Genomic DNA, 14,378 nt, shown 5'->3' with positions numbered 1-14,378 from the left:
TATTTTGTATTAACCTAAATCTGTAACTAGTATATACATATCTAAAATAAATGTAGTCTATTAAAAAGTTTAAAGTAGCATAAAGCGAAAGTACTCAAGTAAAGTACAAGTACCTACATACAGAATTTGAGTAAATGGGTGGTTATCACTTGTGGTTACTAAAGGTCGGATACATCTCGGAATCTTTATTTTTGTGTGTACATTTAAACATATTTGGAACAGAGTTAGACCATAGACTGTATAAAGAGTTAGACCAACAGGAAAAGCAGCATCCCCCCTCGCTCCCCCGCTCTCTGACAAAGCGCTCCACAGCCGCCGGGAGCAGCAGACTCATAAACCAAACAGCCCCGCGTCTGTCAGGCCCTGCTGATCAACACAGAGGAACCTTACCTCTGGATCTGAGGAAAAACATTTACGGTACGTAGCTTCCCAACGCGAAATGTGATTTTAGTTTTACACGTTGTTTATCTTTGAAAATTGAAGTCAAACCGCCACTCAGGTTTTGTTTACATCTTTGTTTCAGTAGCATCGGTGTTGGTTGCTAAGAGGCCTCACTTCATCGCAGGGCGCTAGCTTACTGTCAAGCTAAATGCTAGCATAGTGCATGGTAATGCTAGCTCATATTTATTTAACCTTAGCTATTGGGCAATTGTTTTGGTTGTACTAACATACAAGTCGGGGTTTGTTGCTTAAAATGTGGATCTAATACTTAATGCAGTAACAATGCATCTATTTAATGTAAGTTGATTATCCACCTTATAGCAACTAGCTATTTGGTTAGCATTACCGTCGTTTAGCCTGTGTTAACAGTTGACTAGCGTTAGCTTAATGTGTCGTTTGTTAGGTTGAAAAGTATCGCTATAGAGCTACATATTTATACTTAGAAATGCTAATAACATCACCCTCACAGGTAAGGTTGAAGTATATTAATCCCTGTAGCAGTTTTAACCTCACTAATATAGCAAGCTGATCATTAACGATGTAAACTGACAAGCTAGCAGTCACGTAAATACAGGATTAGCTAGCTGCAGAGTTAGCAGACCAGACGGGACATTTTTGGGAAAACTGTGACTGTTGTTACTTTTTTGAACAGTTGGTTATATTTATTTACTTAATAATGTCATTGTTTGTCTTTACAGATAATGCCCACGATAAAATTACAGAGCTCTGATGGGGAAATCTTCGAGGTGGATGTGGAGATCGCCAAACAGTCTGTCACCATCAAGACTATGTTAGAAGGTATCTCAAATCATTGCACTCTTTTGAGTCCATTTCAACTTGATGCTAACTTTGTGTAATAAGTTGTCTTCTTTGCCCTATTTATATCGTTGTATTGTAATATTTGCAATTGTTTGTAGATATAACTGACTAATGTAAGTCACTCATTGATTCTTTGACAGATTTGGGAATGGATGATGAAGGAGACGATGACCCAGTTCCTCTCCCTAATGTTAACGCTGCCATCCTCAAGAAGGTACAGAACACACACACACAAAGAAAAACAAACACACACACATGTTATAGGTGTGTTGATTGAACTTTTCCCTGGTTAAATGTCTAATGGCCAGTTAATCACATTGTGTGAAAGTTGCTTATTTCTGCCTCTTCAATGGTATGCTTGTGCACCAGAGCTGCAGTTATTTCAAACAAGGTTTTTCCTGCAGTATGTTGGTTAAAGTGGTATGTGTGTGTTCCCCTCAGGTGATTCAGTGGTGCACCCACCACAAAGATGACCCTCCTCCTCCTGAGGACGATGAGAACAAGGAGAAGAGGACAGATGACATTCCTGTATGGGACCAAGAGTTCCTCAAAGTGGACCAAGGCACCTTGTTTGAACTCATTCTGGTAAATACAGTTGACATTATATTACACTCACTTGCATTCATAGAGGTTGAAAATCATTTAAACTACAACCATTAACCTGCTAAACCACTGAACTTCAACCACATCAAATAAGACAGTCAAACCAACGTCATGTGACCAGCGTTAGAAATGTTTATTGGTTACATATTTGATTAAGCATGCAGTCAGTAACTAAACCTTTTTGGTATTCTATAATTTGATTTCTCTAGAGATTTACTTTGAAAGCTTTGTCATTGCAGGAGTTCTCTTTTACTTTTAGCCTCTTATTGACATATTTGTTATATTTGAATGTGCATATTTAGTTTGAAATGTCCTTCCCTGCTCTGATGCAGTGGTGAGCGGTTTCATTTGGTTGCCAGAGATGCTAAACTTGCTTAGCAACAGCTAGAAGATAGATGGTTGGCTGTTTTTAAGGATTTAAAACGATACCGTTTTTAAAGTTATAACCCACATGAAGGGATCTTTGGCTTACATGCATTTACTCTGTGGACGATCTGAAGGAAAACAAGAGAGCATGTGACAGGTAACACAGGCAGTTCCTGGGAAAGATTAGGAAATAAGTGTTGGACAAGCTGTGGGCTTCCAGGAAGTGAAACCCAAGTGGAGTGTCGTCATTTGAGTTTATAAGAATGTGTTTACAAGCACACGGTTACTTCATGCTTTAGGTCCAATCCCAAACCACTCCCTCGACCCTACCCCTCCGTGACGGAGTGAACTCCGTCTGTAGCCACACTCGCAGCTCAACGAGGCTCCTCCTGTCATATGGAGGGAGTAAATACAGCAGCAAGCTTTAGGACGGCCTCCCCTCTCTCCGGCAGAAACAGGAAATGCCGTAACTGTATGTAACAACGGTTTCAAATCAGCTTCTCTTTGACAAAAAGTTTAAATTAATAACTCAACTAAAACTCTAAACATCTTTCATTGTGTTTCAAAGCTCTTTTTAGTTTTAAACCTGATGTTTATAAGCTTCTTAGTTTTTGCAACGGTCTGTAAATATACACAACTTTATAATAAAATGCAGACATTTATCTTTTTCTAGACTAAACACAGGTATGATCCTAAGTTAAAAACATATGAGGTTATCATGAGGTTGTTAACATCGCAGTTTATCAGTGGATGTTTGCTGGAACTACTTGTAAACAGCGTGTTTCCTGACGGACACACACAGCGTTGAGACGGGTCAGGTAGAGACCGGTCTCAAGTCAGCACCGCTGCAGACTCGCTGTTTGAGGGCTTGATAGCCCACTCCCCCTCCACACTCGTTGCTTTGGAACAGCCCTCAATATGGCGAACACGCAAACGGAGGGGTAGTGTGTAGAGGGCGGTTTGGGAATGGGCCGATGTGAGGAGTGCGAGGCTTTTTCAGTGACCACCACATGGCTTATGTGAGGTTTAACCGGTATTATGGGATTTGTTATCTGAACACAGCAGGCTTTGATCAATCTGATCAGTGTTTACTTCTAGTTGCAAATGATCTGATCAGATTTGTGTGTCCAAAAATCCCTGTGTCCAGATTTTCATTTAAAAAAATCTTGATTTTCCTGGGCTGGTCTTAACAAGGCCGTACTAATTTATACTGCTTTACTTTGGCTTATATCTAATAAGCATTCAAATTGCCTGGCCTTCTTGGTTATAACACACAATACATTTACACTTTGTGTTCTGTATCTGAATACAATCTCTGAAAGACGAATGATTTTTCGTCTTTTGCTTTTTCATTGTCTCGATTTGGCCTACAATGTAATCAAATCTCAATATGCACAAGGACTGTCCGATAACAAGAAGACGATCACTGCTACTATTTGTAGCTTTCTTAAGTTAGCAGCTGTTTGCATTTACACCAGAGCTTTTTTCTAACATGCTTATAATTCTCAGTGGCATTAACCTTGACGACATCAGTGCAAATCCTTAGCTTCAAGCATTGTAGTCCCTGACATAAACTGAAAACAAAATAGAATTGGCTCACTGTTAATATACCTTGATGTGTAGCTTGAAATGCTAAAGTCTAACAATAATCTCCTTCCTCTCTCTGTTGTGTTTCCTTCCAGGCCGCTAACTATTTGGACATCAAAGGTCTGTTAGACGTCACCTGCAAGACGGTTGCCAACATGATTAAAGGCAAAACCCCGGAGGAGATCAGGAAGACTTTTAACATCAAGAACGATTTCACAGAGGAGGAAGAAGCCCAGGTAGTGAATCCACCCATCAGTCATAACACAAGAAGAAAAGCCTTAATTGTTTAGGAAATGATGTCACTTTTGAGTGATGCTGAAGGTGAACAGCTTTGAGAGTTGACCTGTTACTCATCCCGTTTCTCCTGTCTGTCGTCCACAGGTACGCAAAGAGAACCAGTGGTGTGAAGAGAAGTAAAGGGGAGGGTCCGGCCAACACTACCACCCTGAAAAGGAATCGTCCCGCTAACTGGTTGCACTGGCGTTGTTCATACTTGTCAATATTTACAATTTAGTATATTTAGAGCTACACACTCCCCCTCCTCTCAAGTTCTGTATTCCAATAGCATGACCATTTTAATCTGCCTGTGTGTTGTTAATAATTTAAACAAAAAAAGCTTTTTTCTGTTTCCACACACGTTGTGTATTCACTAGAACCAGGTGTCATGGCTTTCTATCCTTAAAGATTAGACGTCTCCCCGTTATAATTGCTATGGTTGTCTTTTTTACTGGACATGTTTGTTTTTCATTTAGATTAAATAAATTGCTTTTTTTTTTGACAATGGAGATGAACGGGTGGATATTTTATTTTTGCTCTGTAAATGCAACCGTTCTGTGAAAGTGCTTTCAGAGAGGACGGCTTGTTTTTAAAGGAAAAGTTCGAGTTGGAAAGTTGTTTGTTTTGCGCGATGTCCTTTATGCATCGAGTATCTCTAATTCCTAATTCATGTTGTTTTGAATTGGAAACTTTTCTCAGATAAAGCTCTGATGCTGTTTTTTGGGATGATCAATCGTATATTGAAGGAGTAAATAAAACTCATAAAAAGGCTGCCGTCTGTTTTTGTGTTTCTCTTTAAAAGGAAAAGTCTCACTGGAATCATTTTTGAAATATTCAAAACACTTTAATACATCAAACGAAAACAAGTAATACATCAGAGGTGTAAAAAATACAGAAGACATCTTTGAGGTGTTCCCACTACTGATGTAGACATCCTCAAAATCAAACAAGCTATTTCTAGCACAAGAGCTCTCTCTGCTGGAGGAAAACAGTTTTGCTGTACAAAGTTTAGTTTGTCCGTTGAAGCGGCAAGCAGAGCGGTAACTTAAAGCCTTTTCAGTCAGAAATCAATTATTGTTACACTGAAGTTGGAACATGCACAGATTGAGAAGGTATCATTTGAACGCTGCTGCAGTAACACTTGATCAAAACAAAACGCATAACGCTGCACAAGAGGACAAAATGTATTGCTTTAAGAAATGGTAGAAACTAAAAGAATCTTCTTTTTTTTGTTATGTATTTTTTTTTTTTACATAAAAACATATAAAAGTTTAATTATAATAGGGAATTCCAACATTTATAAAACTTTACAACACAATATAATAGTACCCATTTGGTCTCAGATTAGTTTATGGAGCTGCAAAAATATTGAGTCAAAGGAAAACAACCAAAGGGTTTCCCCACCAGCTTCTGACCTTTTAAAGATCACAACCTCATACAAAAATATCAAAAACAGGAGAAAAATGTAACGGTTGATATAGTGAGAGACTGAAAGTGCCTAAAAATGTAACTTGCAGGTGGGGAGGCTGTCATGTGAGACCTTTTTTAAACTGTTTAAAAGGTAGCTTTAAAATGTTTGGAAATTGAATGAAAATGAAGTCGAGTTGATTAAAAATAAATGAACACTCTTTCGAGGTTCTGCTGGTGTTTGTCTCCCCTCGGCTGGTCTGAGTCATGGTGATGGATGATGTGTCCAAGAGACGGATCTGATTTGAAGGAAAGTGTAAATGTCCTGTAAAGACATTTAGTTTGTGATTGTCATTTAGGTCAAAGCACAGGGTAAGAAGAAAGCACTGAGTGGGGCTTAGGATTTGTATTTCTAAAATCAACAGGTATCCTAAAAGGAAGTATTTTAGTTTAGCTGCAGCAGATGGAGCCAAACAACTCCAGAATAACTGCCTCCACTGCAGGCCTGCCTCTTTATAACGGGAACTGTTTTGGTACGTGGCGGAGAGCCCAATCGGGCGGGATCCTCCAACAACGAGGCTCTAAAGCCGAGCTCTTCTTCCAGAGCTTAGCATCAGACTCTGTAACACTTGTGGGTTCAACACACGTGTAAAACAACTCAGGTAATGACCGTGAAGTCACGCATTTACAGTTGTGGTCAAAAGTTTACATACATTTGTAAAGAACATGTATTTCATGACAGTCTTGACTTTTCAATCATTTCTACAACTCTTATTTTTCTGTGATAGAGTGATTGGAGCACATACCACTTAAAAATCACAAAAATAAAAGAACCAAACTTCATGATTTTGTTTTGTGACACAGTAGTATGTGCTCCAATCACTATCACAGAAAAATAAGAGTTGTAGAAATTATTGAAAAGTCAAACTTTTGACCAAACTGTAAATTATGATAAGGTTAGTAGTTAAGCTAACTAACATGTGCAGGCTGGTATGATTTACCACACATCTGACCAATAATAAGATCAGATAACCTTTTATTATCCCAAATGTCCAGACTTTTAGCTTGCCTGGATGCTTGATTGTATAATTGATCATTTAAAGAAGATTAGTAAAAGGCCTCAGTGATCTGTTACTGATGTATTTTGTCTTGAAACGGGTGTGGAGAAACCCCTGAACTGAGACACAGCCAGTAATTTTACTCCATGGCTTCCTCTTCTTCGCTGCACCACCCTCAGTCTTCTTCTTTAGTTTTATTTAACAAAAAGGAGCACATAATATAGTTAAAAATGAGATGATTGGAGAGATGATGCTCTTGGTGGCTCTGGAGGAATCACTGCGACTCTGTTAGCACTTTGAGAGAAAGTCCTGCTGCCTTGGCGACGGACAGCGTTGCCGTGTCTCCGTGTGAGGCCCTGCCGCTCAGGTCCAGGTGTGTGTAGGTGTGTGTAGAGGTGTGTGTGTAGCTGTGTTTGGGCTGACGGGGGTCTCCGCGCTTGCTGGCGGTCTGCAGCGGGGGTAAGCGCGTATGTGAGCGTGTGTGTGTCGGCGGAGACAGTGGGAGGTGTGTTGATGGAGAGCCGGGGGGCGGCGGCGGGGGGGAGCAGCCCGGGGAGGGGGGGAGCTGGTGCTGCTGGTACAGGTGGTGGCGGGTGGGGGAGGGGGAGTGGGAGGGGGGAGAGTCTATGGCACTTAAATCTGAAGAAGTTGGACTGGGACAGCCTCCTCCTTGAAGGTAGCGAATGCACTTCTTTTTCCTCCTAGGGACAGTCAGAGAGAGTTATCTGTGAATAGAGTGTGGATGGTAAACGTCAGCAGGCTGTAATGAAGATGCAGCATTCACACTGATGTCACAAACAGGAACACACACTGATGTCACAAACAGGAACACACACGGTCGTCACGAACAACACACACATATTAGTGACGAGCTCTGTACACTATGTCAATGAAGATACAAAAACACACAACAATATATTTATGGAGTTTTAGGATCCTGACTATTTTATAGATTCAAAATACATTAAATGGAAATATCAGTGGACTTCTACGTCTTTTAGTAGGGTAAAATAAAAGTAATACTGGTGTCAATCTAAAGAAAATACAACATTTTGTGAAATTTACTTTGATTTCTTGCTGAGAACATATTCATATTCATGTCTATGCCAAATTTGTGTTATTAAACTAGGGCCAGAAGGTTTAGCTTAGCTTAGCATAAAGACTGGAGTCAGGGACATCTAGCCTAACCTGTCCAAAGTACAAAATGGCACCCATCAACACCTTCACAAACTGACCGGTTAACATGTTGAATCTTGTTGGATTGAGAGAGATGTTAAAGCAACCTTTTTGGTTTTAAGGATTTCAACACGATAGAAGTAATCTAGGCGAACAACATTGGGACCTCCTGGAGTTGTGTGAATTCTTTACATTAATGCTTGTGTTCCAGCTAAACAATTAAAAAAACTAAATAATAAGTGAGCTTTCGAGATGTTAGAAGGTGCATTTTTGAACTTTGGAAAGAGTCAGGCTAGCTGTTTCCAGGCGTCATGCTATGAGGATTGCTTTAAAGGTCCCATGTCATGCTTTTCCGGTTATTACCCGTCCCCTTGTGTGTTATGTAGCTTTTTCTGCATGTAAACGGTCTGAGTCAAAAACCCTCAAAGTACATCCTGTAGCGAGTAAAACTCTAACACAGAAAATACCTGTCTATGCTGCCCCAGAACGCCTCGTTGGACATTGTTTACTTCTTGGGTATAGTGACGTATTTCGGGTATAGTGACGTAACGTATTGGACCAACCTGCGGAGCCGTTACGTTACATCCGCGGAGCCATTACGTTTGGACTAGGGCTGAACGATTAATCGATTTTAAATCGAAATCGCGATTTTAAATGATGCGATTATCAAATCGATTTTTTTAAACATTTTTTATTTTTTTAACTTTTTTTTTCTACAATTTTTTTCTTTTTCTTTCTTGTGTGTCAGTCATACACACCAATCAGAAGTGCTGTGCTCCACATGTACCAGCCATTGTTAATCCATCAGAAGTAGCCCATGATAGAAGGTGATAGACAGATTGATCCAATCACCTGCCAAGTGCTTCTGAAAGTGCCTGCCCTTTCCAAATGGCTTCCAATGGAGCTTCAGACCCCGGTCACACGAGGACGAAAACGGCTAAACGCATAGGATTAACGCAAACGCAATCGCAAACAAGCTTCCGTCCACACGCAATAGTTATCCGGATAGTGTCTGCCCACACGAGACCGCTCCGTTTAGCTCCAACCGCTGGAGAAGCTGCAGTACATATGCAGGAGCCTGTACGTGGCGCTGTAACTTCCTCCACAAAAGCAGCGAAGAAGCATGGTTGTCATGGTTGCCCTTCTGTTTATTCTCCGCGGTGGGGGCCGAGGGAACCGGGCAGAGTTTTTCGCCAGTCAACGTGTATTAAAGTTTAAACCTTCCGACAAAATTATAAAAGTGCCGGTCAAAGGTCTTCTTTGTTATTTATTGAGCTTTAAAACAAATGAATAATGACTCTATATAATATAATAATAAAAATACACGGAGCCTCTCTTTTTCCACCCTCTCTTTGGACAGCGTCAGTGTCTGTCTCATGCAGCAGCTGATCCAGTAATGAGTGACCCGGCCAACAGTAAAAATAAACATATTTATAACTAGTTTAGGTAGTTTGAGAGGTGTCTCCGTCCTGTCAGATTAGACTTCTCTCGCGTTTATGTCCATATCGAGAGAAAGATAAATAATCTGAATTCGGTGTGCAGTTTACTTTAACGCGGGGGTGAGCAGCAGAGGTGGGGAGAGGCGGGGCTATTGCGCAAGGCCGAGACTATACAGGACGGTCCTGTACACAACGCCAAATGGCTATATACAGGACCGTCCTGTACACAGCTCTCTGAAATGGCTATATACAGGACGGTCCTGCACAGAAGCCCTGAAATGGCTATATACAGGACGGTCCTGTATATAAGGTCTCTGAAATGGCTATATACAGGACGGTCCTGTATATAGCCATTTCGGAGCTTGTATACAGGACGGTCCTGTATATAGCCATTTCAGAGACCTTATATACAGGACCGTCCTGTATATAGCCATTTCAGGGCTACTGTGCAGGACCGTCCTGTATATAGCCATTTCAGAGGGTTGTGTACAGGACGGTCCTGTATATAGTCATTTGGCGTTGTGTACAGGACGGTCCTGTATATAGCCATTTCGGAGCTTGTATACAGGACGGTCCTGTATATAGCCATTTCAGAGACCTTATATACAGGACCGTCCTGTATATAGCCATTTCAGAGACCTTATATACAGGACCGTCCTGTATATAGCCATTTCAGGGCTTCTGTGCAGGACCGTCCTGTATATAGCCATTTCAGAGGGTTGTGTACAGGACGGTCCTGTATATAGTCATTTGGCGTTGTGTACAGGACGGTCCTGTATATAGCCATTTCGGAGCTTGTATACAGGACGGTCCTGTATATAGCCATTTCAGAGACCTTATATACAGGACCGTCCTGTATATAGCCATTTCAGAGACCTTATATACAGGACCGTCCTGTATATAGCCATTTCAGGGCTTCTGTGCAGGACCGTCCTGTATATAGCCATTTCAGAGGGTTGTGTACAGGACGGTCCTGTATATAGTCATTTGGCGTTGTGTACAGGACGGTCCTGTATATAGCCATTTCGGAGCTTGTATACAGGACGGTCCTGTATATAGCCATTTCAGAGACCTTATATACAGGACCGTCCTGTATATAGCCATTTCAGAGACCTTATATACAGGACCGTCCTGTATATAGCCATTTCAGGGCTTCTGTGCAGGAACGTCCTGTATATAGCCATTTCAGAGGGTTGTGTACAGGACGGTCCTGTATATAGTCATTTGGCGTTGTGTACAGGACGGTCCTGTATATAGCCATTTCGGAGCTTGTATACAGGACGGTCCTGTATATAGCCATTTCAGAGACCTTATATACAGGACCGTCCTGTATATAGCCATTTCAGAGACCTTATATACAGGACCGTCCTGTATATAGCCATTTCAGGGCTTCTGTGCAGGACCGTCCTGTATATAGCCATTTCAGAGGGTTGTGTACAGGACGGTCCTGTATATAGTCATTTGGCGTTGTGTACAGGACGGTCCTGTATATAGCCACTCCCATTGCGCAATCATTATCAGAAAATGATCGCTGAAGCTGCAGTACATATCCACAAAAGCAGCGAGTAAGATCCCCCCCGGATGTGTAAGTCTGCTGTAGATGTTGCACAAAGAACTGTAGCATGGTCAGTAGCGTCCGGAGCACGATAGCAACTCTGTGATCCGCCATTGTTGTTGTTGTTGTTGGTGGCGAAACACATCAGCAATGGCGCGGGGTAAGCGGAGGTGAGCAGAAGAGGTGGGGAGAGGCGGGGCTATTGCTATTGCGCAATCACTATCAGAAAATGTTCGTATAGGGCGCACACATGGAGCCGTTTGACCCCCCAGAGCGTTGCGTATGCCGTTCTATCCACCTTGGGACCCGTTATCGTTTCCTCAGTCGTTTAGTGCCGTATTCGGTCGTCCTCGTATGGCCGAATGGTCTATATGACACTAAACAGTAACGCAAACGGCCGTTTTCGTCCTCGTGTGGCCGGGGCATTAGATGGTTTGGTGAAACAAAGCATCTGAGTCAGATTAGTAATGCTCCATCACATGTTTTACATCTATTACAGGGTGAACCTTAAACTGAAGCTTGACTTTAAAGCAACCCAACGGAAGTTTCATGTAAGTTTAGTTCTTTCACTCGTAGCTCGGGCTGCGGGGGTGCTAGAGACGGGAGTACGTTGATACGACCTTCCTAGCCGGAGATATGGCCGCATTTTACAATAAACTTCCATTGGGTCGCTTAAAAACAAATATCGCAATTCGAATCGCAATATTTGTCAGAAAAATCGCAATTAGATTTTTTCCCAAAATCGTGCAGCCCTAGTTTGGACCAATCCGCGGACTTCCTCACACACACACACACACACACACACTCGGCGGGACGTTGCGAGGCTCGCTGCTGCGAGGAGCGGGACAGTGTGAGCTGGCTCACTGGTGTGGGGTCGGCGAGACAGCGAGACACCGCGGAACTGTTTCGGGCTGGGTTTCGCTTTGTCTCGCTGTCTTGCAGACGGCCACTGGGCTCATAGGGAGAGGGGAGGCAGGAGCTCCAACAAGCCGTGTAGGACAGAGAGTGAATACACATACTATACAGAGATGCTGTATGAGAAACCAATGTGATTTTGGAAAATTGCACACTATAAATCTATTTTAGCATACCTCAACAATGGAATTATGATCAGTAGAAATGGCCATGACATGGGACCTTTAACACTGTATTTAACTGCAGGGACTACCACTGAAATGTACATTTAATCACCTTAATTACTCCGTTTTTGTTTGTCATGGTGGTAAACAATGAACACCTCTTGAAATAAGATAATTGGATGATCCTCTAGTCGGCAGCAGACATATTGCCTGTCTCTGAGCAGCGATGAGCTTCTCGAGGTGTTATACTCTGAGCGCAGCATCAAAGCAGTCAACAGGATCCCATGATCATTACCAGAATATGATATGAGTCACCGGGTCTAACCGCAAGGAAAGGCGCTAGGCCAAATTTAGAGAGGGGGGAGGCAGAGTGCGATAGAAAGTGATTTCTAAATGTCAGAGTTCACCATCAAAAGGCGCCTGTTACCGCATCGCATGAATGGAGAGAGTTGAAAGCAGATGGGCATGAGAACGCCGTCAAAATGCAAAGCTGCAGGGAGTGTGTGTGTGTGGAGCTGTGGTGATAAGGATATGCTGTAACCACATTCACCCCCCTTTGTTCTCTCAAAGTGAAACACACAGTGAGATTTCCATGACGTGACGGCGGGGAAGACGCTGCGAGCTGCAGACCCCGACTCTGCAGAGAAGCTGCCCTCGCCTACTGTAAATCCTGCTGAGGCTGAGACGGGGGGGGGGGGGGTGGGGCGAGGGGCTGCGGCTGATTTATAACGTATCATAACCATGTTTCTGATTCATTACAGAGAAACAGGTTGTTGCAATTTGCAGGAAAAGTCAGGAATGAAAAACACTGGGGTCAATGTTGGAGTAAATACGTGTTGGTGAACAGCTCTGAAAGATACTTTATTAACTTTACACAAAACATTGTAAACCAGGTATTCTGTTTTGAAATTTATTTATCTTTTAAGAATTTCAAACAAATGATTCCAGCTTGTATTCAAAGCAGGAAAACTGAGAAATATGGTTTCCAGCATGATTTCATCAATTCAATTTTGCAATCTTGGTTACTGAAACACATTAGAGCTTTAGCTGCCATAGCTTCAATTACAACATTTGAATATTTTGTGAACGCACATGTACTGCAAGCTGGTAAAAAAAAGCTGATTATTATGTATAGTGTCTGTCTACTATCCGAACAATGTTTGACGATTATAACACCTTTATTTTGTTTAAATGTCCCAGCCGAACTCTAACCTTTGTTTGACAATGCAATAACGAGTTGGACGTCCTTACTTTTACGACTCAGACATGTTCTGAGTTCAATTCTAATAATAAAAAATCAACACAATATTTGAATGTTTCTCTCTGATATCACTTCCTTGCAGTACTTAAATGTTATTCCCTTTAAAATACATCGAGGGCCCGTATGCTGCAATGCAAGCTAACAGCAGCCCAAACTCACTCTGTCCTTTAAAGAGAATATTTTAAAACTTAATTTTGGTAACAAATTAAAGCGTTGTCTTTACCTGGGAAGCCTCACCTAATATCAGAGGAAACAGATTACTCTTCTATATTTAGCCAATTACTGACTGAGGGTAATATCATGTTGCTGCAAGAATGTTGGGATGTTTTGGTACTTCTTTTCCAGCCGTGTAAATGTGCATATACTACGTCTCTTCTATTACTATATAACTACATGTCTATGGCTATAAGGCTTACATTTGCAGAGCAACACGTAAGTGACAGACGACATGCAGAGAACAGGCTGGATGTCAAACTTTCTTTCAAGGCGGAGCTTGTCTTGAGGCAAACAATATCATTGGTTGAGATAATCAAAAGTGGGTTGTGCTTAGTAACTTGAGTATTAAAATAAGGCTTGAATGCTTGGTGAATTTGGAGGATACTGTTCACCTCTAGGGAAGCTCCGCCTTTGAGAAATGTTTGCATAACTGCCTCCATCAGAGGGAGGTGGTGCTCTGATGGACAGGTGGTTAGATGGGAGGAAAGATGGGGGTTTGCCTGCTGGACGACGGCAGTGCGTTGCTATGGAGATGGTGGAGCTGGATGTTTGGTTACACACCTGCAGGGACCGCACCAGTCCGTTTGTTGGTTCAGGCCGAAGCGAGCCCGGCATTTCTTAGGAGAGCCCGGGTCTGAGCACAACGCACAGCATGCACATAACAAGATGGAGGAAAAGCAGAAGTAGAGAGGAGCAGAAGAAGAAGAGAGGAAAGAGGGTTAGAGAGGAGAGAGGTAAAGGAAGAGACACAAGAGCATGTCAGGAAGACAGAGAGCCGTCAGGTCAAACTGTTAGTAGCCGCTTTCAGCACAGCAAAACATCAACAACCACCAGAATAACCGCACAACAACAGACCCACACAACTGAGTCAAACAAGCAAGTCACACACCCTGGAAATAAGCTGTTAGGACGCACAGTTAGCAGGGGGAGGGGGTGGGGGGGTCGTGCTTTGACACTCTGTTTGTGCAGGAAGGATCAAGAGGTCAGCAAGCTTGATTTTTAGAACAACATTTCACTACTTTGTAGGAGGCTCATGTTTGCCCTCTATGGATGACAACTGAAATAGCATCAGATATTTTAGTAGAAAATCACAAT

The 14,378-nt window shown here is 42.1% G+C and overlaps 2 protein-coding genes across 12 annotated transcripts in view; one reads left to right on the top strand and one right to left on the bottom strand.

The window, feature by feature from the left end:
* The first annotated feature begins 228 nt into the window (after window positions 1–228).
* Window positions 229–4,863, top strand: skp1 (S-phase kinase-associated protein 1). Of its 2 annotated transcripts, XM_034206778.1 has the most exons (7): window positions 335–417; window positions 527–607; window positions 1,140–1,239; window positions 1,401–1,474; window positions 1,702–1,845; window positions 3,912–4,052; window positions 4,198–4,863. In XM_034206778.1, exons 2-7 carry the CDS (start codon window positions 605–607, stop codon window positions 4,231–4,233), a joined length of 498 nt encoding a protein of 165 aa, XP_034062669.1. In that variant the 5' UTR covers window positions 335–417; window positions 527–604; the 3' UTR covers window positions 4,234–4,863. The 2 variants fall into 2 exon arrangements, with proteins under 2 accessions (XP_034062670.1, XP_034062669.1); XM_034206779.1 differs by lacking the exon at window positions 527–607 and having other exon boundaries at window positions 229–417.
* Window positions 4,864–4,914: 51 nt separating this feature from the next.
* tcf7 (transcription factor 7) overlaps window positions 4,915–14,378 on the bottom strand; it is a 70,444-nt gene continuing 60,980 nt past the window's right edge. For all 10 annotated transcript variants that reach the window (XM_034206767.1, XM_034206768.1, XM_034206769.1 and 7 more), the window contains 2 exons: window positions 13,845–13,917; window positions 4,915–7,258 (listed from right to left, as the gene is read on the bottom strand). In XM_034206767.1, the coding sequence (XP_034062658.1) occupies window positions 6,832–7,258; window positions 13,845–13,917 (500 nt within the window). In that variant the 3' untranslated portion in view covers window positions 4,915–6,831. The remainder of the gene's footprint in view (window positions 7,259–13,844; window positions 13,918–14,378) is intronic.

This window comes from Gymnodraco acuticeps, unplaced genomic scaffold, assembly GCF_902827175.1.
Source record: "Gymnodraco acuticeps unplaced genomic scaffold, fGymAcu1.1, whole genome shotgun sequence".
In the NCBI taxonomy this organism is placed as follows: domain Eukaryota; kingdom Metazoa; phylum Chordata; class Actinopteri; order Perciformes; family Bathydraconidae; genus Gymnodraco; species Gymnodraco acuticeps.
Note: the sequence above shows the minus strand (reverse complement) of the source record. Positions and strands in the feature narration are given on the sequence as shown.

Coding starts and splice junctions, on each gene's coding strand:
- skp1 (XM_034206778.1), top strand. Junction 1,846..3,911: donor CCTTGTTTGAACTCATTCTG/GTAAATACAGTT, acceptor GTTTCCTTCCAG/GCCGCTAACTATTTGGACAT. Junction 4,053..4,197: donor CAGAGGAGGAAGAAGCCCAG/GTAGTGAATCCA, acceptor TGTCGTCCACAG/GTACGCAAAGAGAACCAGTG.